This window comes from Schistocerca gregaria, chromosome 5 (assembly GCF_023897955.1).
Source record: "Schistocerca gregaria isolate iqSchGreg1 chromosome 5, iqSchGreg1.2, whole genome shotgun sequence".
Classification (NCBI taxonomy): domain Eukaryota; kingdom Metazoa; phylum Arthropoda; class Insecta; order Orthoptera; family Acrididae; genus Schistocerca; species Schistocerca gregaria.
Genome location: NC_064924.1, coordinates 631,879,395 through 631,906,839, shown reverse-complemented (window position 1 = coordinate 631,906,839; position 27,445 = coordinate 631,879,395). Strand labels below are relative to the sequence as shown.

Sequence of the window (27,445 nt, the reverse complement as noted above, 5' to 3'; positions counted from 1 at the left end):
TAAGAAGCTTGCCCAGGATAGAGTAGAATGGAGAGCTGCATCAAACCAGTCTCTGGACTGAAGACCACCACAACAACAACATGTGAGCATAAGAGATGTTACTCGTTCTGTTGAGTTACAGCAATGAGTGATAATTTTTTTAAACAAAACATTATTTATGATACATTTAAACCAACTGCGTATAAATCAATTTAAATCAGATTTGTATCAGGTTCAGTTAAGGAGCCAAAAACTTCCAAATTTTTATGGGTAGATGCAACATGCTGTACACAGGGCTAAATCGCATGAAACTTGCACTGCAGATATTGCAGAAATGGAAGGTGCTATTGATGTGCAGTTTTCAGAGAATGGATTGGTAGTGAGGGGTTCATACTGTCAGGCAATAAAAAGATTGCAGTAACACTTAAAAAGTCCATTTTTTGTGCCAACATACAATTTTTGGAGGGAACAGACCGAAAGTCAGGTAAATTTGATTATCAGTGGTGTTTGTTGCAGCGTTTTAGTGCGAATCGTTTACGAGATATCGAGTTTGAAAAGTTCCCACACCAACACTTGGTACAACACCTGTGGTAGCACACACTAAATAACAACACAAGTGCATACACTGTTATGTGGATTCTGACCAGTAACAAGAGAATTGTCCATCACAAGTTGTGTTCAAAATGACCACTGGCAGAGGCAATGCACACTTCTGTTCTGGAATGGAACGACTGCTGCACACGTGCAAGCATTTCAGCGAATTACCACAGGATATATCGTGATCCATCACTCCAGATCACTCGTCCCCATTCATCCACTGTCCAGAGGCGTTGCTCTTCGCACCACACGAAGGGCGCTTAACATTGAGTACAGGAACGTGCAGCTAATGAATGAGCTGTTCACCTGTTGCTATCCCATTGTTTTTAGCTCCCTGCACACAGTCTCTGTGCTAACTGCATTGATGGTAGCCCTTTGGAACAGACGAGTGATTCTTCCTACTGATTTGACGCGATATTTTACAGCCACACTGTGCAGTGCTCTACGGTCCATGTCTGTGAGTTCACAAGCTCTGCCTGGTCTTCATTTAGCCGTGGTTCTTCCTTCGCATGTCCACTTCACAATTACGTCACCGCAGTCGACCGGGAAGCTTTACAAGGGTTTGAAATGTCTGTGATTGATTTGTTCCTCAGATGATATCCAGTGTGTAGTCCACATTCAAAGTCAGTGGGCTCTCCTGACCAACCAATGCTGCTGTTGCGGCTTCGCTACCGATGACGCACTACTTCCAGCTTCCTTCTATACTGGAGAGTCCGCTTCTCGTCACGGCCAGTGGTCGATTCCGCATTAAATAGGACTGCCTGGATACGTTCGATCAGATAGCGTATCTCTCTCTTCAGTTGGCCTCAATTTGTTCCATTCATATAATTTCAGCTTAATAAAATTTAGCTCCGCTCTCATGAACTGCATGGGGTTTGTATCATAAACCTCCACTGCAATGCAGATGAAAGCAAACCTGCATTTTCCACTCCCATTATGATCCGAATTATGTGCTTCATGTGCACGGTTCAGTCTGTCAACAAGTGGGACACTGTCGCTTTACAGCAAGAAGGGTTGTCAGTTGGCTGCAGAGTTGACGTACACACAGGAGCGTCGTGCGAACATTCAGCCACTGTTGCCAGACAGCAAACCTTGAAGATCTGTCTCTTGGCAGACGCCAGTAGCCAACAACAGCTGATGATCGGTACCTACAAATAATATGGCTAGTAAGCATCTCAAGTGGAATGAAACAGAACTGCATGCTGGGATTGCGGTGACAGCAGAGGTGGCTGTGTTGATACGAACATTATGCAGTCTATCCAGCTCGTTCTCTAGATGTCCATTACCAGCAACAGTACAGATTCTGCAATCCACTTGTGTGCGAAGAATATGGACGAGAGAACACTTGGAATTGAGCCTAAATAAATATATACATACACTACTGACCATTAAAATTGCTACACCACGAAGATGACGTGCTACAGACGTGAAATTTAACCGACAGGAAGAAGATGCTGTGATATGATGCAAATGATTAGCTATTCAGAGCATTCACACAAGGTTGGCGCCGCTTGCGACACCTACAACGTGCTGACATGAGGAAAGTTTCCAACCGATTTCTCCTACACAAACAGCAGTTGACTGGCGTTGCCTGGTAAAACGTTGTTGTGCTGCCTCGTGTAAGGAGCAGAAATTCGTACCGTCACGTTTCCGACTTCGATAATAGTCGGATGGTAGCGATTGCGGTTTATCGTACCGCGACTTGCGTTGGTCGAGATCCAATGACTGTTAGCAGAATATGGAATTGGTAGGTTTATGAGTGTAATACGGAACGCCATGCTGGATCCCAACGGCCTCGTATCACTAGCAGTCGAGATGACAGGCATCTTATCCCCATTGCTGTAACGGATCGTGCAGCCACGTCTCGATCCCTGAGTCAACATATGGGGACGTTTGCAAGTCAACAACCATCTGCACGAACAATCGACGACGTTTGCAGCAGCACGGACTATCAGCTCGGAGACCATGGCTGCGGTTACCCTTGACACTGCATCACAGACAGGAGCGCCTGCGATGGTGTACTCAACAACGAACCTTGGTGCACGAATGGCAAAACGGCATTATTTTTGGATGAATCCAGGTTCTGTTTACAGCATGATGATGGTCGCATTCGTGTTTGGCGACATCGCGGTGAACGCACATTGGAAGCGTGCATTCGTCATCGCCATACCGGCGTATCACCCGGCGTGATGGTATGGGATACCATTGGTTACACGTCTCGGTCACCTTTTGTTCACATTAACGGCACTTTGAACAGTGACGTTACATTTCAGATGTGTTGCGATCCGTGGCTCTACCCTTCATTCGATCCCTGCGAAACCCTACATTACAGCAGGATAATGCACGACCGCATGTTGCAGGTCCTGTACGGGCCTTTCTGTATACAGAATATGTTCCACTGCTGCACTGGCCAGCACATTCTCCAGATCTCTCACCAATTGAAAACGCGTGGTCAATGGCGGCCGAGCAACTGGCTCGTCACAATACGCCAGTCACTACTCTTGATGAACTGTGGTATCGTGTTGAAGCTGCATGGGCAGCTTTGTTTGAGTCAATACCCAGGCGTATCAAGGCCGTATTTACGGCCAGAGGTGCTTGTTCTGGGTACTGATTTCTCAGGATCTAGACACCCAAATTGCGTGAAAATGTAATCACATGTCGGTTCTAGTATAATATATTTGTCCAATGAATACCCGTTTATCATCTGCATTTCTTCTTGGTGTAGCAATTTTAACGGCCAGTAGTGTACATGCATACATACATTTATCCTTGTTCCATAGATCATGCATACGACATTTCGTAATGATGTGGAACGTGTCACTTTAACATGAGTTTCCTGTACACAAAATAATTAGTTAATTAATTAATTTTTACAGTTACTACTTCATATCTAAGAATTCATCTACTGAGTAGGAGGAGTTGTCATTCAGAAATTCTTTTAATTTGCTTTTAAATGCTGGTTGGCTGTCTGTCAGACTTTTAATACTACTTGGCAAATGACCAAAGATTTTTGTGGCAGCATAATTCACCCCTTTCTGTGCCAAAGTGAGATTTAATCCATAATAGTGAATATCATATTTTCTTCTAGTGTTCTAGCTATGCACTTCACTGTTATTTTTGAATTGTGATGGGTTATTAATGACAAATTTCACAAGAGAATATATGTATTGCGAAGGTACTGTGAATATCCAGAGTTCCTTAAAGAATTGTCTGCAAGGTGACCTTGGGTGGGCTCCAACTATTATTCTGATAACGCTCTTTTGTGCAATGAATCCTTTCTCTCTTAATGACGAATTGCCCCAAAATATAATGCCATATGAAAGCAGTTAATGAAAAAGCCATACTAGGCTAATTTACTGATATGTTTATCACCAAAATTTGCAATAACCCTAACAGCATAAGTATCTGAACCTAACTGTTTCAGCAGATCATTGATGTGTTTCTTCCAATTCAGTTTCTTATCAGTGCACACACCCAGAAATTTTGAATATTCTGCCTTACCAACAGACTTCCGTTGATAGTCTATATAGATCAATGGTGTTGTGCTATTTACTGCACAGAATTGTATAAACTGTGTTTTCTCAAAATTCAGTGAGAGTCCATTTGCAGAGAACCACTAAATAATTTTTTGAAAGACATTATTTGCAATTCCCTCAGCTGATTCTTGCTTCTTGGGTGTGATTATTATACCTGTGGCATCAGCAAAAACAATATAGAGGGTCAAGTCATTAAAATATATATTGAACAGTAAAGGTCCCAAGACTGAACTTTGTGGGACACCATTCTTGATACCTCCCCAGTTAGAGGACTCTGCTGGTTTTTGCGGACTATCTGTACTGTTAATTTCAACCTTCTGCATTCTTCCAATTAAGCATGAATTAAACCATCTGTGCACTGTCCCACTCATATCCCAATACTTAAGCTTATCTAGAAGAGTTTTATGATTCACACACTCAAAAGTGTTTGAGAAACCACAAAATATCCCAATGAGTGATGTTCGGTTATTTAATGCATTTAATATTTGATCTGTGAATGCATATATAGCATTTTCTATGGAAAAGCCTTTCTGAAAACCAAATTAACATTTTGTTAGTACTTCATTTTTACAAATACGTGATGCTACTCTTGAATACATTACTTTTTCAAGAATTTTGGATAAAGCTATCAGAAGTGAGATTGGGTGGTAGTTGTTAGCATCAGATCTATCCCCTTTTTTATGCAATGGTTTAACAATAGCATATTTCAGTCTATCTGGAAAAATGCCATATTTCAGTGAGCTACTACATATATGGCTGAGAATCCTACTTATTTGTTGGGAGCAAGATTTTAGTACTCTGTTAGAAATGCCATCAATTCCATGTGAGCTTTTACCTTTGATTGAATGTATTATATTCCTAAATTATGTAGAGAGGTAGGTTGAATTTCAGTTTATCAAATTGCATAGGTACTGCCTATTCCATATTCTGCCATGCATTTTCTAATGAATAACTGGATACTATTTTCTCTACAACATTTAAAAAATGATTATTAAAAGTTTTCTGCTTCTGACTTCTTGTTAACAAACTTTTCATTTTGTTTGATAGTTGCCCTGATTCCTTCTTCACAATATTCCAAATTGTTTTAATTTTATTATCAGATGTTCTAATCTCAGACATAATGCACATAATTCTGGGCTTTCTAATAAATTTTCTTAATACAGTGCAGTATTTTTTATAATGTTTCACTATTTCGGGATAATTACCCCTCCTAGCTATAAGACACATTTTCCTTTTCTGTTTAGCCGGCCAGCGTGGCCGAGCGGTTCTAGGCACTTGTCTGGAACGGCGCGACCGCTAAGGTCGCTGGTTCGAATCCTGCCTCGAGCATGGATGTGTGTGATGTCCTTAGGTTAGTTAGGTTTAAGTAGTTCTAAGTTCTAGGGGAATGATGACCTCAGATGTTGAGTCCCATAGTGCTCAGAGCAATTTTTTTAACCTTTTCTGTTTACAGAATATTTTTATCCCTTTAGTAAGCTATGGTTTTTACATAGCTTCTAACAATTATATTTCACTGTTTTCTTAGGGAGACTGTTTACAAATATACTCACAAAGGTATCATGAAATAGGTAAAATTTTAAATTAGCGCCATGTTCCCTGTACACCTCATCCCAGTCTAACTGTTACAAGCTTTCCCTAAAATTTTGAATACTTAAAACGTTAATGGAACGCACTATTTTGGAGGACTGTTTTGCATTACTGTATGGAGATATGTCATATACTGTAACTAGCTGTGCATCATGATCAGACAGACCATTCTTAACAGGAAAAGTTTTTCTTTGATTAAATTTATCTTGGTCTATGAAAACGTTATCTATCAGTGTGCTGCTTTCCTGTAGTACCCGAGTAGGAAAATCAATAACTGATGTCACATTGAAAGTACCAAGTAATACTTCACAGTCAATTTTTCTATCGGACTATTCAGAATATCTATTTTGAAATCACCACAAACAATAATTTGCTTTCCTTAGTCTGACAGGTAGCACAATAAAGAATGCAAGTTTTTCAAAAATAGTTGAAAGTTTCCCAATGGGGACCTATACACGGCTACAATGATAAAAGTGCCATTATTTAGTTTAAGCTCACATGCATATGCTTCTACATGTTGCTCTGCGCAAAATTTTACAGTTTTCAAATTTTTCACGCTGTGACTGATTTTAACATATGTGGCAACTCCTCTCTCCATAGTATCTCTTATTACATGTGCAGGTTCGAATCCTGCCTCGGGCATGGATGTGTGTGACGTTCTTAGGTTAGTTGGATTTAAGTAGTTCTACGTTCTAGGGGACTGATGACCACAGATGTTAAGTCCCATAGTGCTCAGAGCCATTTGAACCATTTCTTATTACATGTGCTGAAAGCTTATATCCACCTACATTTCCATTTCTATAGCTTTGATACGTGGGGCGATACTGACCCTACGACTTATCTTAGAAGAAAGATTAAGGAAAGGCAAACCTACGTTTCTAGAATTTGTAGACTTAGAGAAAGCAAATGACGATGTTGACTGGAATTCTCTCTTTCAAATCCTGAAGGTGGCAGGGATAAAATACAGGGAGCGAAAGGCTATTTACAATTTGTACAGAAACCAGATTGCAGTTATAAGAGTCGAGGGACATGAAAGGGAAGCAGTGATTGGGAAGGGAGTGAGACAGGGTTGTTAACTCTCCCCGATACTATTCAATCTGTATGTAGAGCAAGCAGTAAAGGAAACAAAAGAAGAATTCGGAGTAGGTATTAAAATCCATGGAGAAGAAATAAAAACTTTAAGGTTCGCCAATGACAATGCAATTCTGTCAGAGACAGCAAAGGACTTGGAAGAGCAGTTGAACGGAACGGACAGTGTCTGGAAAGGAGGATATAAGATGAACATCAACAAAAGCAAAATGAGGGTAATGGAATGTAGTCGAATTAAGTCAGGTGATACTGAGGGAATTAGATTAGGGAATGAGACACTTAGAGTAGTAAAGGCGTTTTGCTATTTGGGGAGCAAAACAACTGATGATGGTCGAAGTAGAGAGGATATAAAATGTAGACTGGCAATGGCAAGGAAATCTTTTCTGAAGAAGAGAAATTTGGTAACATCGAGTATAGATTTAAGTGTCAGGAAGTCGTTTCCGAAAGTATTTGTATGGAGTGTAGCCATGTATGGAAGTGAAACATGGACGATAAATAGTTTGGACAAGAAGAGAATAGAAGCTTTCGAAATGTGGTGCTACAGAAGAATGCTGAAGATTAAATGGGTAGATTACATAACTAATGAGGAGGTATTGTACAGAATTGGGGAGAAGAGGAGTTTGTGGCACAACTTGACTAGAAGAAGGGATCGGTTGGTAGGACATGTTCTGAGACATCAAGGGATCACCAATTTAGTACTGGAGGGCAGCGTGGAGGGTGAAAATCGTAGAGGGAGACCAAGATGAATACACTAAGCAGATTCAGAAGGATGTAGACTGCAGTAGGTACTGGGAGATGAAGAAGCTTGCGCAGGGTAGAGTAACATGGAGAGCTGCGTCAAACCAGTCTCAGTACTGAAGTCCTCAACAACAGCAACATACCTTTGACTACATGATGTTCAGACAGGCATAGTACATCATCTACTTTGTTTTTTATCCCCTGATATTCTGATGCTATGTATTAACATTACTTTTCACTGTGCTTTTATGTGAATCTTGTGACATACTAACGTTATTTTTCACTGTATTGTTATGAGAATCTTGTGATATTTTCACATCTCTAGTACCTGCCTGTCTGTACTTCTCATTAAGCTTAATTTCAATCAATTTAGGATGATTGGATAAATTATATGTTATCTTGTCACCTTAGTTCTGGATCGGCAACGTTCGTTTTCTTCAGCTGCGAGTGCAGGTCTTGTGTGGTGCCTGTTGTTCATCATACAGAAGTGTCGAGGTGGCTGGGTACCAATGCACAGCCGACGGTTCCAGTTCCACGGCTTTAATAGAGGCGTGTCCGCCCCCGGTAGCTGAATGGTCAGCGCGACAGACTGTCAATCCAAAGGGCCCGGGTTCGATTCCCGGCTGGGTCGGAGATTTTCTCCGCTCAGGGACTGGGTGTTGTGTTGTCTTAATCATCATCATTTCATCCCCATCGACGCGCAAGTCGCCGAAGTGGCGTCAAATTGAAAGACTTGCACCAGGCGAACGGTCTACCCGACGGGAGGCCCTCGTCATACGACATTTCATTTCAATAGAGACGTGAGTCAGTCACAATTTGATCCAGCACATAATGTACAGATGACGGATGCCTTTCGTTGATATCGGCAGCAAGTGGAAGTGCTGTGCAGCATCCGACAGGATCCTCCGAGCTATTGCCCAGACCCATAGTCAAAATTTGGCGGTGATTTGATCTTCCAAGGCGATACTGCATTTGGAAATTGTGCTAACTTCGTGGACATCTTATCTGCGGAAGTAGGGATCAAGCCAATGGAATGGCGTGTGATATCTATTGTGATGAATGCGACTGCACATATTTGGCACCTGTTGAGAAACTTGCAGTGCACCATTATGGCAAACCTCACTGATTCAGTGACTGGTCACATTGTTTACTAGGCAGCTGATTGGAAGTAAGCTCAGTAGAAAAATACCCTGCCTGACAGAAAATAGTGAAGCACCCAGAAGATATGGTGGGATGTCGGTATAACTTGGTACCCGTACACACAGTCGGCATGTGCATAACTGATTACAGCTGCAATTCTCTGTAACAGGTAGGACGACCACCAGTGTTATAAGTCCTGTTCATATTTAGTATTCTTGCCAGGCCTGTTAGGCTATACGTGGGGTATGAACAGCGTCAGATGTTGACTGACAACAGCGTGTACTAATGAGAGACTGCTCTATGAACACATGACACAATATGAAAGGGGCCTTGTGGGTTTTTATTTGGCCGGCTGGTTGAATCGCATAATATCCTAATTTATGGAGCATTGGTTGTTTGGAAACAGCGCAATAAGATGGTCCTATCTGTACATGTCACAGTTTGGCAAAAGAGGGCCACCGTGTTTGGTTGGGCTCATCATGACACTTTGAATGAAGTGGCTTGATTGTGGATTGATCTCGCAGTCAAGTAACAGCGGAAGTGAATCCAGGGCCGAATGAGGAGTTTAGGCTTCAGTGTGCAGAAGATGTAATTCAGGGCAGAGGTAGTTCTGTGATGTTATGACAGTATTTTTCGTCCACCATGCCCGCTCATCCAGGTTACCATAAACGTGTATGAGGCTTATTTCGAAATTTTTGGTGACAAAGTGCTGCCCTTTCTTCATGATTAGTGTGCTGTGACAGTCCCGTCTTCCAAGATGACAATTTTAATATTTATAAAGAGGACGTCGTTATCAGGAGAAAGAAAACTGGCGTTCTACGGATCGGACAGTGGAATGTCTACGGATCGGACGGTGGTATGTCAGATCCCTTAATCGTGCAGGTAGGTTAGAAAATTTAAAACGGGAAATGGATAGGTTAAAGCTAGATATAGTGGCAATTAGTGAAGTCCGTTGGCAGGAGGAACAAGACTTCTGGTCTTGACAAGAACGGAGGAAAGATATACAGTAGAAGAAGAATGGGTAGCTTTGAGAGATGAAATAGTGAAGGCAGCAGAGGATCAACTAGGTGAAAAGACGACTAGTAGAAATCGTTCGGTAACAGAAGAGATATTGAATTTATTTGATGAAAGGAGAAAATATAAAAATGCAGTAAATGAAGCAAGTTAAAGAATATAAATGTCTCAAAAATGAGATCGACAGGAAGTGCAAAATGGCTAAGCAGGGATTGCTAGAGGACAAATGTAAGGATGTAGAGACATATATCACTAGGGATAAGATAGATACGGCCTACAGGAAAATTAAAGAGACCTTTGGAGAAAAGAGAACTACCTGTATGAATATCAAGAGCTTATGTGGAAAACCAGTTCTAAGCAAAGACGAGGGAAAGCAGAAAGGTGGAAGGAGTATATAGAGTGTCTATACAAGGGTAATGTACTAGAGGGTAATATTATGGAAATGGAAGAGGACGTAGATGAAAATGGAATGGGAGATATGATACTGCGTGAAGAATTTGACAGAATACTGAAAGACCTAAGTCGAAACAAGGCCCTGGGCGTAGACAAAACTCTAGCAACTGGTGAGCAAGATGTATGAGACAGGCGAAATACCCTCACACTTCAAGAAGAATATAATATTTCCAATCCCAAAGAAAGCAGGTGTTGACAAATGTGAAAATTACCGAACTATCAGTTTAATGAGTCACAGCTGCAAAATACTAACGCGAATTCTTTACAGACGAATGGAAAAACTGGTAGAAGCCGACCTTGGGGAAGATCAGTTTGCAGAAATATTGGAACACTTGAGGCAATACTGACCTTACGCCTTGTCGTAGAAGAAAGATTAAGGAAAGGCAAACCTACGTTTCTAGAATTTGTAGATTTAGAGAAAGCTTTTGCCAAAGTTGACTGGGATACTTTCTTTCAAATTCTAATGGTGGCAGGGTAAAATACAGGGAACGAAAGGCTATTTACAATTTGTACAGAAATCAGATGTCAGTTATAAGAGTCGAGGGGCATGAAAGGGAAGCAATGGTTGGGAAAGGAGTGAGACAGGGTTGTAGCCTCTCCCCGATGTTATTCAATCTGTGTATTGAGTAAGCAGTAAAGGAAACAAAAGAAAAATTCGGAGTAGGTATTAAAATCCCATGGAGAAGAAATAGAAACTTTGAGGTTCGCCGATGACATTGTAATTCTGTCAGATACAGCAAAGTACTTGGAAGAGCAGTTGAACGGAATGGACAGTGTCTTGAAAGGAGGATATAAGATGAACATCAACAAAAACAAAACGAGGATAATGGAATGTAATCTTATTAAATCAGGTGATTAGATTAGGCAATGAGGCACTTAAAGTAGTAAAGGCGTTTTGCTATTTGGAGAGCAAAATAACTGTGATGGTCGAAGTAGAGAGGATATAAAATGAAGACTGGCAATGGCAAGGAAAGCGTTTCAGAAGAAGAGAAATTTGGTAACATCGAGTATAGATTTAAGTGTCAGGAAGTCGTTTCCGAAAGTATTTGTATGGAGTGTAGCCATGTATGGAAGTGAAACATGGACGATAAATAGTTTGGACAAGAAGAGAATAGAAGCTTTCGAAATGTGGTGCTACAGAAGAATGCTGAAGATTAAATGGGTAGATTACATAACTAATGAGGAGGTATTGTACAGAATTGGGGAGAAGAGGAGTTTGTGGCACAACTTGACTAGAAGAAGGGATCGGTTGGTAGGACACCTTCTGAGGCATCAAGGGATCACCAATTTAGTATTGGAGAGAGGAGTGGAGGGTAAAAATCGTAGAGGGGGAGCATGGGATGAATACACTAAGCAGATTCAGAAGAATGTATGTTGCAGTAGTTACTCAGAGATGAAGCAACTTGCACAGGATAGGGTAGCATGGAGAGCTGCTTCAAACCAGTCTCTGGACTGAAGACCATAACAGCAACAACAAATCAGTTTCTGATTTTCAGTTTATAATTTTTACGCAATATTGAAAATGATGATACATAAGAAAGAAACAAAAAAATGTATTGGTAAAAAGGAATAGAATTAAATATTTGAATAGTAATGCTATGTTATAGCGTTACATACTCTGTTGTAGTATTACAGGTTTTGTCCAAGCCCATCAATCGCTCTACGTGACTAGAGGACACCACTTCACCTACATCTGTTCTCCGCAATCCACCTGATGGCGTATGGCGCAGGTGCCCGGTACCATTGTCTGATCAAACTTGTCTGTTCCATTCGCGAATAGCGGGGTGGCGGAAAGATTGTCGGTAAACCTCTGTATCAGCTCTGTTGTTGTTGTCTTCAGTCCTGGGACTGGTTTGATGCAGCTCTCCATGCTACTCTGTCCTGTGCAAGCTTCTTCACCTCCCAGTATCTACTGCAACCTACATCCTTCTGAATCTGCTTAGTGTATTCATCTCTTGGTCTCCCTCTACGATTTTTACCCTCCACGCTGCCCTCCAATGCTATATTTGTGATCCCTTGATGCCTATGGACATGTCCTATCAAGCGATCCCTTCTTCTAGTCAAGCTTAATTAGTCACACTGTAAGCTTCCTGCATCATTTGGTGTGTCTCTGTAAAGGTTTTCTCGAGTTTCACTCAAAATTTAATGCACAAGCGCTGCTCCTCTAACTCTGCTATCTAAGTGCTCAAATTTTCTCGTTGTGGTCATTTCAGGAGATGTAGCTGAGAGGACGTGTGATATGTTTTCCGACTCTTCCCGGAAAGTGCCCTCTGGAAATTTCAATAATGAACCTCACCCTGATGCACATCGCGTCTCTTGTAGCTCCTGCCACTGGAGTTAGTTGAGCATCTCTGTAATGCTCTCGCGTCGACTATACGATCCGGTGACGAAATGTGCCGCTCTTCTTTGTTTCTTCCCTACCTCTTCTATCAGTTCTTCCTGGTACAGATTCCAGATACATGAACAATACTCAGGAATCTGTCGAAGAAGCGTCTTCGTGGATGAGTTTCATTTCCTTAAGATTCTTTCTGTCAATCTCAGTCTGGCGTCTGCTTTTCATACTATTTGCTTTGCGTGTTCATTCTGGGCAGTTGCTTCTAGACATCTTATGGTAGATACTGTTTCCAGCAGTTTCTCATCGGTAGTGTAGTTGTATGGTGCTGGATTTCTTTTCCTGTGTATGCTCAATACGAGATCTGTTCAAAGAATTCTGAGGCTTTCCCCACGAAATTTGTTCACGCTTACCTTTCACTTATTGTACATGGTCTCCCCTTCGAAAGATTCTTCTCCACAATTGATACAATGCCGTTTCCACCCCCGAAAGCAGTCTTGGTACGCCTCATGCTGGATCGCGCGAAACGCCGTCTGCGAATTTACTTTTATCAAGTCTATCGTTGTTATTCTTCGTCCTTTCAACGGGATTTCAACTTTGGAAATTAAAAAAATTCGCAGGAGGCAGCTCTGGAAAGTAAGGAAGATGAGGCAGTAAAGTGATCTCGTGTTTTATGCAATAGTCACGCACCAACAGAGATGTATGTGTGGGTGCGTTACCGTGATGCAAGAGCCATGAATTGTCACACCACATTTGAGGCCGATCCCTTCTCACGTGTTCTCGCAGGCGTCGCAACACGTCCAGATAGTACCATGGATTAAGAGTTTGTCTCTGGGGCATGAATTTGTGATGAACTAATCTTCAAAGCCAAAGAAAATTATCAGCATGGCTTTGGCGGTTGACCTCAGCTGACGACATTTTTTTGGTCATGGAGAACATTTCCTGACCCATTGTGGAGACTGAAGTAAGGTCTCAACAACATAAACGAGACCCACGTCTTATCACCAGTTATGATTCTGTTAAGGAACATCTCGTTGTCATTTGCGCGATCCAAAAACTCTTCACCGATTGTGAGGCGAATCTTTCTGGTCTTGAATCGTGACCTATGCGACGAACTTGGCGCCAGCACGATGCATTCCAAGATGCTGTATCAGGATTTCATGGCATGATCCAACCAAAATATTACATTCTTCTGCAATCTCTCGAACAGGCAGTATCCGATAGGCACGCACAATTTCTCTGTGAGGATCGTCGGTAGAGGCGTCCTGAACGAGGGCGACCTTTAACTTCCTCCGGCCATTTTTAAACCGTGTGAACCATTCGCAACACCGAGTACGGCTTAAGTAGTCATCACTGTAAGCTTCCTGCATCATTTGGTGTCACACATGCAACAATGAAACTTCCGGCAGTTACACGTTAGACACAGGCTTGTGCAGGTATGCCAACCGCATTTCGCTCCTAGACGCCCTTGGCAGGAAATTACGAATGTTCCAGGATTTTTTGAACAGACCTCGCATATTACACTACTGGACATTAAAATTGCTACACTACGAAGATGACGTGCTACAGACGCGAAGTTTAACTGACAGGAAGAAGATGCTGTGATATGCAAATGATTAGCTTTTCATAACATTCACACAAGGTTGGCGCCAGTGGTGACACCTAAAACGTGCTGACATGAGGAAAGTTTCCAACCGATTTCTCATACACAAACAGCAGTTGACCGACGTTGCCAGGTGAAACGTTGTTGTGAGGCCTCGTGTAAGGTGCAGAAACGCGTACCATCACGTTTCCGTCTTTGATAAAGGTCGGATTGAAGCCTATCGCGATTGCGGTTTATCGTATCGCGACATTGCTGCTCGCGTTGGTCGAGGTCCAGTGACTGTTAACAGAATATGGAATCGGTGCGTTCAGTAGGGTAATACGGAACGACGTGCTGGATCCCAATGGCCTCGTATCACTAGCGTCGAGATGACAGGCATCATATCCGCATGGCTCTAACGGATCGTGCAGCCACGTCTCGATCCCTGAGTCAACAGATGGGGACGTTTGCAAGACAACAACCATCTGCACGAACGGTTCGACGGCGTTTGCAGTAGCACGGACTATCAGCTCGGAGACCGTGGCTGCGGTTACCCTTGATGCTGCATCACAGACAGGAGCGCCTGCGATGGTGTACTCAACGACGGATCTGGGTGCACTAATGACAAAATGTCATTTTTTCGGATCAATGCAAGTTCTGTTTACAGCATCATGATGGTCACATCCTTATTTGGCGAGATCGCAGTGAACGCACATTGGAATCGTGTATTCGTCATTGCCATACTGGCGTATCACCCGGTGTGATGGTACGGGGTGCCATTGGTTACACGTCTCGGCTACCTCTTGTTCGCATTGACGGCACTTTGAACAGTGGACGTTACATTTCAGATATGTTACGAATCCCTGCGAAACTCTACATTACAGCAGGATAATGCACGACCGCATGTTACAGGTCCTGTACGGACCTTTCTTGATACAGAAAATGTTCGACTGCTGCCCTTTCTAGCATATTCTCCAGATCTCTCACCATTGAAAACGTCCGGTCAATGGCGGCCGAGCACTGGCTCCTCACAATACGCCAGTCACTGCTTTTGATGAACTGTGGTATCGTGTTGAAGCTGCATGGGCAGCTGTACCTGTACACGGCATTCAAGCTCTGTTTAACTCAAGACCCAGGCGTATCAAGGCCGTTATTACGGCCAGAGGTGGTTGTTCTGGGTACCGTTTTCTCAGGATCTATGCACCCAAGTTGCGTGAAAATGTAGTCACTTGTCAGTTCTAGTGTAATATAATTGTTTCAATGAATACCCGTTTATCATCTGCATTTCTTCTTGGTGTGGCAATTGTAATGGCCAGTGGTGCACATTTATTTACGTTCAGGGTCACCTGCCAGAGCCTGCATCATTTATCAGTACTGTGGAGGTCATTCTGCAAATCGATACTGTCTTGTGGCATTGATACTTTCTTATAGACAGTCACATCATCGGCAAGCAGCCTCATGGAGCTTTCGACTTAATACAACAGATCATTTGTATATATTGTGAACAGTGAGGGCCCTGTCACCCTTCCTCGGAGCACTTCACATCTGTCGATTTTGCTCCGTCAAGAGAGCGGCTTTAAAGCTGTACCTGCAAGGAAGTCTGGAATCCAAACACAGGCCGGATGTGACATACGGAATGGTGTACGTGCTGGGAGGGGCGGTAGCAGGGCGCTGGAGTGTGCCCGCCGCGCCCCCCTGCTGCTGCAGGACTCCGAGGCGGCGGCCGCCCTCGTCCACGTCCAGGCACCGGCTGGTCCCACGCCGGCGGCGGGGGTCGATGTCGCGCCGGTCCTTCACCCCTGGCCGGCCGGCCCGCTCATGCTAATGCGGCACTCGGGCCACGACAGCCGTATCGTACACTCTGCATCTTCCACATTAGTGAAAGCAGGAGGAACGTTGGTACTAAACTTGCGCTCAAGTAGGGACAAGGAAATGTAATCTGTTTCGTTCAGCATTGTCAGTCGTATGTTTTCGTACGCCCGACGTGGTGAAACTGAATATCATGTCTTGAAATATTAGAACACGCTCTATTATTTCGCTTTCACAAAATGGTTCAAATGTCTCTGAGCAGTATGGGACTTAACTTCTGAGGTCATCAGTCCCCTAGAACTTAGAACTACTTAGACCCAACTAACGAAAGGATATCACACACATCCATGCCCGAGGCAGGATTTGAACTTGCGAAAATCGTCATCTGAACTTTCTTCTTATTATTATTCTTCATCCTCCTCTTCGTCGTCATCATTGTCCTCTCCATACATAAGATTGTCTTCACTGCCATCGAGAGCGTTACTTAAGCCGCACTTCTTGAAAGATTTAACAGTAATGTCTTCTCTCACACTAGACGACGACTGTTCTATCCACTGACACTTGTTCGATTGCAGGTAGTTTTAAAGCAACTTTCAGCGTGAACTGGTGTTGGGTTTCATCCATCATCCATTTGTTCCATTCCTCTCCTATGTACACTTTAAATAGTTTATTTATCGAGACACGAAGAGGTTGCAACTATGAAGTAAGTCCTCCAGGAATAACAGCAAGCTTTATATTTCTCTGTCTCAGTTTCTCTTTCACAGAATTTTTCAAATGACCACTAAACTGATCTAGAACTAGAAGAGAACTCTTCTTCAGTAAATCACTTTTCCTTGTTTCCCACACTCTGTTTATCCATAATTTCATGCCAGCCTCGTGTCCATCCAACCATTGTCATGTACGTGACACCTGGTGGTATTTCAGGTTTTGGCACTGTTTTCGCTTGAAGTTGATCAGTTGATTAAGATTAGTACCGACAGTACAACAGAAAAGGACAACAGTGTAGCCCTTTTTTCCCGTGTCCACTTGTTTCTATTGCCATAAGTTTTAGCACTTTTCATGGCAACAGTTCTGTTATACGACACATCAAATGTCAGAAGAGTTTCGTCCATTTCGCTATTTAGCATGGTTCCAAGGTAGTTTTCTTTTGATGGTGAATAGTAAAGCGATAGAAAGGAAATACTTTATCTTCATACTCTTGCATTTTCTAAGATATTTTGATTTTGGTTTTGGTTCGCATGCTAAGTCCATGAAAATTCATTAACCTGTAGTACCAACCAACTTGACTCTTTAAAGTCTGTCAAGTTCCATTGTAGCGCTAGCTTATGAGCGTGTATTTGAATCATTTTTGTATTAATTCTAGTGCCATTTTGACGGTGTCCTTGACTCCATTTCAATAATTCATCTCCTAGTTTCGGCCATTTTGCATTCAGTGTTTCGTTATTAGCCTACCAATCGCGAATGGTTTTTTCTGTTGGTGGAGGGCCGAAATGCACTCAGTTCCTGTGTCTTAATGTTCTTCTGCATATTCTATTACTTTCAATTTATATCTCGCATCATATGAACGGCTTTTTATTTTTTGCTATTAAGAAACTAACCACTTGTGAATCCCCGCAACTCATGTTCATCACATTGGTGCACTGCTGCTACCAGTTGAATCCTATGTTGACAGATAGAGTCCGTAAAATATGATAAATAAAACTTTCCAAATTGTTGGTAGAACTGGAGTGAATGAAATTAAGTCTTTTTTCGACCGATTATTTTATGAACAAATATTCGTGAACTGCACCAAAAATGTGTCCTAATGAATGGACAAACAATGTGATATAGTGGATGCAGCAAGAATTGTCTATAACAATTTAGTGGTGGTGCAAAGAAGTCATTGTTGAAAGAGTGTGCACGTTAACTTATGAACTTGGACTTAGGTCGTACTTGTGTTTGTTGCATCATACAGCCGAGATTATAGAAGTTGTCAGTGTGAAAATGTTGCGAGCGTAAAGACGAAAATAGGGTGACTCGAAGAAGTAAAGCCTGGATGTTTGAGAAAAGTGTCTCACATCAGTTTTAAATGGAAAAATAAACATTAACAGTTAGTTCGTTAACTTTGTGTTTCACAGATCATTTTCCACGATTAATCCTAATGATGTGGAACGAGTAATTTTACATTCACATCCCAGATTATTTTCAAAATATGGCTGGATGCTGAAAATTAATGTTTTCTTTTATTTTATTTTATTTCGTTGATTAGTATTCACATGTGAGTTAGCAAATTCCTATCCATCACCTTCTACACATTGCAATAACATAAATTCATCTACGGAATAGAAGCACTTGTGTAGAAGAAACTTTTATTTTGCTGTCGGTCAGACATTTTATATTCACTGAATAAGTGATCAAAAATTTATGTTGCAGCATTGTGCACCTCTTTGTGCTAAAGACTATTTTAATGCGGAGTAATGAATGTCATTTTTCCTTCTGGTATTGAAATTTATGTACTTCGTTGTTCCTTTTTAAATGTAGTGGACTCTTTACAACTAACTTCATGAGGGAATAAATATACTGAGAAGCAGTAGTCAGAATGCCAAATTCCTTAAACAGAGATCTACAAGATGATAGTGAGTGAGCACCACATACTGTTCTTACAACGGAACGCACAAAATTCCCAAAGGATTACCTAAAAACAGGATTGTTGGTCGTAATGGTAAAACACAATGTCGTCACCCAATTTTTAGTACTAAAGGAAAAGAGTGGGTGTTTCTACAGAATTTCGAAAAACACGCTGTGATCACATTATCTTGTCCTTAGACTTTCTTTGTATGTTAATTCGAAATCAATATTAAAATTTAATTATTATGACAGATTTATTTTTCGGTTATTGATAAAGTTTCACACTAATCAAAGTCACCCAAGAGTCTTAAACAATCCACAACTACCAAATAATAGACAATTTTTTTGAATTATTCAATCTGTTAGAGTAAAAGGTAATAGAAAGCCAAAATTTTACTACTACAGGTCAATACCCACACTTTGAAAGAAATGTTACTGTCTTCCGTCCAGAGACTGGTTTGATGCAGCTCTCCATGCTACTCCATCCTGTGCAAGCTTCTTCATCTCCCAGTACCTACTGCAGCCTACATCCTTCTGAATCTGCTTAATGTATTCATCTCTTGGTCTCCCTCTACGATTTTTACCCTCCACGCTAACGTCCAATACTAAATTGGTGATCCCTTGATGCCTCAGAACATGTCCTACCAACCGGTCACTTCTTCTTGTCAAGTAGTGCCACAAACTCCTCTTCTCCCCAATTTTATTCAATACCTCCTCGTTAGTTATCTGATCTACCCATCTAATCTTCAGCATTCTTCTGTAGCACCACATTTCGAAAGCTCCTATTCTCTTCTTGTCTAAGCTATTTATCGTCCATGTTCCACTTCCATACATGGCTACACTACATACAAATACTTTCAGAAACAACTTCCTGACACTTAAATCTATACTCAATATTAAGAAATTTCTTTTCTTGCCATTACCAATCTACATTTTATATCCTTCCTACTTCGACCATCATCAGTTACTTTTCTTCCCAAACAGCAAAACTCATCTGCTACTTTAAATGTCTCATTTCCTAATCTAATTCCCTCAGCATCACCTTATTTAATTCGATTACATTCCATTATCCAATACTGGTACATTAATGTTATTAGTTTTCGGAAATATTTATGTTAAAAGTCCAAAATCGGTTAACTCTGTGAACTTCATCCCATTTGAGGTACTGCCAACAATGCACTCGACAGTCGTTGTGAACCTACCTTGAGTGATGTGAACAGCTGCAGGGGAAATTCTCCATGCGAGGAGCAAGGTTGTGGCACAAACGTACCCCAAGACGGACGCCTCGCCTATCCCGGCAGCCAGAAGTTTGAACACCTCAGGACGACGGCGTCGACACCTTTTGAAACATCGAGAATTTATCTCAGCTCACACAGTGGGAACATATTAGCCACTCCGAGTCCTGGGGCACTATTATGTATCGTTCATTCCGATCGGTACGCTAGTTTATGTACGCTAGTTTATGTAGGCTAGTTTATCCTCGGTCGTGGTGTCATATTCGGTTCTTTATCCGAAGTTGCTGTTCTGTAAGCTTCCGAGACCTGTTACCGATCGGTTCTATCGCCGATTTTCCGACAACTGAACTCAGAGGTGGTTAGGTTTCAGTATGGCCACTCGTTCGATTCAATGTGCTTTGTTTACAGTTAGAATTTGTTATTTTAGAAGTACTGAGTGGTTTTAGTTTCGGATTTAGTGATTACGTTTTACTGGGGGACGCATCTGTGTGGAAAGTGATTTCATAATAGACTTCCTTTGTTAGAAATATGGTTTGTATTTTGTTACAGTGATGATTATAACACCAACAAAAATATTTTCGGTCAGTATTCTCACAAAATACCTATTGTTTTTACGTAATTGAGAGTTTAAAAATCATCAGTTTTCCGAAGGTCGTCTCTGCTTACGTATATTGAATGAGTGTTAGCTGAAATTACTAGTGAGTTCGCGTACTTTTTTCCGCAAAAACGCGTTTAAAACTCTTACCTAGCAATGGGAAGGAGCTCTGTGGAGACTGATAGTGGAAATCGTACCAAATTTCATGCACTTACGGCCTACACGGATCGGATCGGAGCGTGGAATGTCAGATCCCTTAATCGAGCAGGTACGTTAGAAAATTTAAAAAGGGAAATGGATAGGTTAAAGTTAGATATAGTGGGAATTAGTGAAGTGCGCTGGTAGGAGGAACAAGACATCTGGTCAGGTGACTACAGGGTTATAAACACAAAATCAAATAGGGTTAATGCAGGAGTAGGTTAAATAATGAATAGGAAAATAGGAATGCGGGTAAGCTACTACAAACAGTATAGTGAACGCATTCTTGTGGCTAAGATAGACATGAAGCCCATGCCTACTACAGTAGTACAGGTTTATATGCCAACTAGCTCTGCAGTGGATGAAGAAATTGATGAAATGTATGATGAGAGAAAAGAAATTATTCAGATAGTGAAGGGAGATGAAAATTTAATAGTCATGGGTGACTGGAATTCGGTAGTAGGAAAAGGGAGAGAAGCAAACGTAGTAGGTGAATATGGACTGGGGCAAAGAAATGAAAGAGGAAGCCACCTGGTAGAATTTTCCTCAGAGCACAACTTAATCATAGGTAACAATTGGTTCAAGAATCATAAAAGAAGGCTGCATACATGGAAGAAGCCTGGAGATACCAAAAGGTATCAGATAGACTATATAATGGTAAGACAGAGATTTAGGAACCATGTTTTAAATTGTAAGACATTTCCAGGGGCAGATGTGGACTCTGATCACAATCTGTTGGTTATGACCTGCAGATTAAAACTGAAGAATCTGCAAAAAGGTGGAAATTTAAGGAAATAGGACATGGATAAACTAAAAGAACCAGAGGTTGTACAGAGTTTCAGGGAGAGCATAAGGGAGCAATTGACAGGAATGGAGGAAAGAAATACAGTAGAAGAAGAATGGGTTGCTTTGAGGGATGAAGTAGTGAAGGCAGTAGAGGGTCAAGTAGGTAAAAAGACGAGGGCTAGTAGAAATCCTTGGGTAACAGAAAAAATATTGAATTTAATTGATGAAAGGAGAAAATATAAAAATGCAGTAAATGAAGCAGGCAAAAAGGAATACAAACGTCTCAAAAATGAGATCGACAGGAAGTGCAAAATGGCTAAGCAGGGATGGCTAGAGGATAAATGTAAGGATGTAGAGGCTTATCTCACTAGGGGTAAGATAGATACTGCCTACAGGAAAATTAAAGATACCTTTGGAAAAAAGAGAACCACTTGTATGAATATCAAGAGCTCAGATGGAAAGCCAGTTCTAAGCAAAGAAGGGAAAGCAGAAAGGTGGAAGGAGTATATAGAGGGTCTATACAAGAGCGATGTACTTGAGGACAATATTATGGAAACGGAAGAGGATGTAGATGAAGATGAAATGGGAGATACGATACTGCGTGAAGAGTTTGACAGAGCACTGAAAGACCTGAGTCGAAACAAGGTCCCCGGAGTAGACAACATTCCACTGGAACTACTGACGGCCTTGGCAGAGCCACTCCTGACAAAACTCTACCATCTGGTGAGCAAGATGTATGAAACAGGCGAAATACCCTCAGACTTCAAGAAGAATATAATAATTCCAATCCCAAAGAAAGCAGGTGTGAGAATTATCGAACTATCGCCTTAATAAATCACGGTTACAACATACTAACATGAATTCTTTAGACGAATGGAAAAACTGGGAGAAGCCAAACTTGGGGAAGATAAGTTTGGATTCCGTAGAAATGTTGGAACACGTTAGGCAATACTGACCCTACGACTTATATTAGAAGCTAGATTAAGGAAGGGAAAACCTACGTTTCTAGCATTTGTAGACTTAGAGAAAGCTTTTGACAATGTTGACTGGAATACTCTCTTTCAAATTCTGAAGGTGGCAGGGGTAAAATACAGGGAGCGAAAGGCTATTTACAATTTGTACAGAAACCAGATGGCAGTTGTAAGAGTCGAGGGACATGAAAGAGAAGCAATGATTGGGATGGGAGTGAGACAGGGTTGTAGTCTCTCCCCGATGTTATTCAATCTGTATATTGAGCAAGCAGTAAAGGAAACAAAAGAAAAATTTGGAGTAGGTATTAAAATCCATGGAGAAGAAATAAAAACTTTGAGGTTCGCCGATGACATCGTAATTCTGTCAGAGACAGCAAAGTACTTGTAAGAGCAGTTGAACGGAATGGATAGTGTCTTGAAAGGAGAATATAAAATGAACATCAACAAAAGCAAAACGAGGATAATGGAATGTAGTCGAATTAAGTCGGATGATGCTGAAGGAATTAGATTAGGAAATGAGACACTTAAAGTAGCAAAGGAGTTTTGCTATTTGGGGACCAAAATAACTGATGATGGTCGAAGTAGAGAGGATATAAAATGTAGACTGGCAATGGCAAGGAAAGCGTTTCTGAACAAGAGAAATTTGTTAACATCGAGTATAGATTTAAGTGTCAGGAAGTCATTTCTGAAAGTGTTTGTTTGGAGTGTAGCCATGTATGGAAGTGAAACATGGACGATAAATAGTTTGGACAAGAAGAGAATAGAAGCTTTCGAAATGTGGTGCTAGAGAAGAATGCTGAAGATTAAATGGGTAGATCACATAACTAATGAGGAAGTATTGAATAGGATTGGGAAGGAGAGAAGTTTGTGGCACAACTTGACCAGAAGAAGGGATCGGTTGGTAGGACATGTTCTGAGGCATCACGGGATCACCAATTTAGTATTGGAGGGCAGCGTGGAGGGTAAAAATCGTAGAGGGAGACCAAGAGATGAATACACTAAGCAGATTCAGAAGGATGTAGGTTGCAGCAGGTACTAGGAGATGAGGAAGTTTGCACAGGATAGAGTAGCATGGAGAGCTGCATCAAACCAGTCTCAGGACTGAAGACCAGAACAACAACAACGGCCTACACCCACATCATTCGGCAACAAAGTCTCTGTTGATTAGAATGACCAAGAACAAAGCAGCTGGTGCAAGTGAGTTGTCGTAACCAAGTGGTTAAGAGTGTAAATCTTAGTGCTTAATGTCGTAGGTTTGCATTCTGCTGGGTATGGAAAATTTTTTTTGTCCTTTATGTTTGTTACTCATGGTGAGTTTCGTTATTCGCGAAGGTAAAGAATTTTTCTGAAATATTTGTTGTTATTGAATGTAAGAGCGCTTTCTCAGTAATGACTGTCTTCGTTTTCGTGACTTCCATATGTTTAAGAAATGAAAGATGAAATTGCTGTTCTTGAAACAACTGACAGTAACATTTTTTTTGTCACAAATAATTCAAGATTTTTTTCTGAATATGAAGTTATTTCAGAGCGTGTGTCAGGCAGGAATCTAACAGCACAACTGAAATTACTGCGAATGAAACTAGCAGCGATCATCTTTCTACTCTTGCTTGTTACGAGTATTTATCTGCGATCGGATCCTTAACAACAGTAGACAGAGATGAAAGATCCCTGCCATCACATTTTTAGACTATACCATCATATATGAAACATTTTGATTGATCAGATGCATGTTATAAACTACGACGAACTTCAATAGCTGCACTCACCACAAGTTCTCGAAAAGGCGTTTCTTTAAATTTTGTTTTTAAGATCCAAATCGTTGATGGAAGTACGCTACTTCATCATTTGGATCTCTAGGAGCACATTCTATGCATCTTCTTATTCTTTGGCTCCCTGTTAAACAATTTTTTGGGTTCATGGAGGTATGTCTCAATGAATTTTGAAGCAACTAAGGAACGAGGGCAACAAAAAAAAGTCGAATTCTTTGGGTGTTTGAATAGATGTGTTTGTGTACTGTGGTACTACACACCATTCCTAACTCATATACTGAAATGTAAAATCCACAACAAGACGTTGATGTGAATGAGAATAAAATGACATAATTTGACATTTACCGGGTGATCAAAAAGTCAGTATAAATTTGAAAACTGAATAAATCACGGAATAATGTAGATAGAGAGGTACAAATTGACACACATGCTTGGAATGACATGGGGTTTTATTAGAACCAAAAAAATACAAACGTTCAAAAAATGCCTCAACAATATCTGTAGGTAAGGAATAATGTTGTGAACAGCACTGTGAAGCATGTCCGGAGTTATGTGAGGGATTGGCATCGGATGTTGTCTTTAAGCATACCAGAGATGTCGGTCGATCACGATACACTTGCAACTTCAGGTAACCGCAAAGCCAATAATCACACGGATTGAGGTCTGGGGACATGGGAGGCCAAGCATGACGAAAGTGGCGGCTGAGCACACGATCATCACCAAATGACTAGTGCAAGAGATCTTTCATGCGTCTAACAATATGGGGTGGAGCGCCATCGTGCATAAACACCGTACGTTCCAGCAGGTATTTATCAGCTAGGCTGGGGATGATGCGATTCTGTAACATATCGGCGTACCTCTCACCCGTCACAGTAGAAGTTTTGCTGTCCAGCGCCGGCCGCGGTGGTCTCGCGGTTCTAGGCGCGCAGTCCGGAACCGTGCGACTGCTACGGTAGCAGGTTCGAATCCTGCCTCGGGCATGGATGTGTGTGATGTCCTTAGGTTAGTTAGGTTTAAGTAGTTCTAAGTTCTAGGGGACTAATGACCACAGCAGTTGAGTCCCATAGTGCTCAGAGCCATTTGAACCATTTTGCTGTCCAGCGCCATCTGTCGGACATTTTGCGAACTTTGGTTTTTTGTTCTAATAAAACCCCATGTCATTCCAAGCATGTGTGTCAATTTTTACCTGTCTATCTACATTACTCCGTGGTTTATTAAGTTTTCAAATTTATACTGACTTTTTGATCACCCGGTATGACAGTTTCCAGAACACAACCAAATTACCTGTCGTTATTAACAATGCATAAAAACACGTGGTCAGTAAAATTTGAAAGTACACTTGTCGGTAATGGAAACAACAGAGTGCCCGTTCGGCTGCTAGCCGCTTCGGGTTTGTATCGCTGTGTGCGCTGCAGTGCGCATGTGCAGATCTGCGTCAGATTGCTTTTGATTGGTACGGAGGAGAACTGACAACAGCGTGTCGGTTCGCTAGAACCGTACGGCATCGCTTCTGAAATGCTTACAGAATAATGTGGGGGCTTTCCTTCGAAAACAATGTCACTCGGTGCGCCCGCCTGCCGATCGGATCGTCAGAGCGGCAGAAAGATAGAGAATAGGGCCCCAGTGAGTACACGGCCGGCGTTGCTTTCGGTTGCAGAGAGCGGCGGCCTCGACCTGGAGGCGACGGTGGAGGCGGCGTGGCAGTCGCACCTGCAGCAGCTGGTGCCGTGCCACGGCTGCGGCCGCACCTTCTACCCGGACCGGCTGGAGGTGCACCGGCGCGCCTGCAAGGGGCAGGGCCGTCGCTGAGGACTCGGTGGCGTGCCCAGAAGTGTCTGGCAAACTGGAGACTGTGTCGTCGTGGCCGTCTGTAACCACTAACTCCAGAGTGTTGTGCGTGGTAACCTAGTTCGATACAATTACCTGTGTATACGATTAACATTTAATAACCTGTGTGAGAAATTGAAAAGGACTTCTTAAATTTACAAAAAACCTGAAATAAAATTTTTACAAAATTGGTATACTGTTTATTTCTTTGTATAGCGTGGCAGTGTTGACCATTACAGGAGACGTGGTTCTGTAGTGAGCTACCTGCGTGTTACCTTACACATTCCAGGCTACAGTTCAGTTTCAACTACTTCATTATGTTTCTTTTTCTTTAATTTTACAGGCCTTTAGCTTACACCACACAGCTAGCTTATTCTTTCATAAAATGCAAGAAAATTACTGTTAGAATATTTGCTTGCACACACACACACACACACACACACACACACACACACACACACACACACACATTGTAGAAAGAACATATACAGTTGTAGATTGACCAATATAGTATAATCATCGTCACAGAACACTTTTGTACAGTCCATTTTCTGTGATACGATGGTCTTAGGTGTGGATACCTGCGGTAGCCGCACGGGATAAGCCGAGCGGTCTAAGGGTGTTGCAGTCATGGACTGTGCGGCTGATCCCGGCGGATGTTCGAGTCCTCATCGGGCAGGGATGTGTGTGTTTGTCCTTAGGATAATTTAGGTTAAGTGGTGTGTGAGCTTACGGACTGAAGACCTCAGCAGTTAAGTCCCTTAAGGTTTCACACACATTTGATTTTTTTTTTTTTTTTTTTTTTTTTGAACCTGCGGTAACAGTGAATCGATACAAGTAGATGAACATGCTGTGACCCTGTGTTGCTAACAAAGCTGTCATGCAGGTTGGCAACCGATGTCCAGGCTTCAAAAGTTCTTGTAAAAGTATCGTAGTATTTCCATATAGTCTGAGACACCCAAATAAAAGCTAATCTGTGTCCTCTTCCTCAAGACAAAGTGGCTGTAAGCACTATGGGCCTTAACATCTGAGGTCATCAGTCCCCTAGACTTAGAACTACTTAAACCTAACTAACCTAAGGACATCACACACATCCATGCCCGAACCTGTGACCGTAGCAGAAGCGCGGTTCCAGACTGAAGCGCCTAGCCTTCGCAAAAGCAGTAAGGTGTGTCGGTACGATGTGCAGCCTTGGAAAATGTTTACAGAAACATTCGTCGCCAAATTTGATTCACCCTATTAGAGAGACGAAGTGCCTAGACACTGAACGTGTGTGGGATTTCGTGATGTGGGGGACCGACAGGTGAATTATTGTGTACTTCTTCCCTTTGCATGTTGTCATTTTCGCCCAGTCCCGTCGTCAGTCTTCTGACGTGCCTCTGTGCAGTGCATGTCGGTAATCTGTACATTGGGGCTGCACTGCCATAGAATGTACTGTCTCCATCTTCTTTAGCTGAGCTGTCAACGGCTTCATCGCCAGTGATCCCAGAGAGTGATTTCACCCAACAAAGTTAACGGTATACTCTTCATAACGCATAGACTCTAGCACTTTGATAATCTTGTATAAAGTGGTGTTTTAAGTCAAACAGGTCCTAAAATTT

The 27,445-nt window shown here is 41.8% G+C and overlaps 1 protein-coding gene across 2 annotated transcripts in view; it reads left to right on the top strand.

The window, feature by feature from the left end:
• The window catches only part of LOC126272206 (zinc finger protein 474-like), a 270,969-nt gene extending 244,933 nt beyond the window's left edge, over positions 1 to 26,036 (top strand). For both annotated transcript variants that reach the window (XM_049974887.1, XM_049974886.1), the window contains exon 6: positions 25,675 to 26,036. In XM_049974887.1, the coding sequence (XP_049830844.1) occupies positions 25,675 to 25,826 (152 nt within the window). In that variant the 3' untranslated portion in view covers positions 25,827 to 26,036. The remainder of the gene's footprint in view (positions 1 to 25,674) is intronic.
• The last annotated feature ends 1,409 nt before the right edge of the window (positions 26,037 to 27,445 follow it).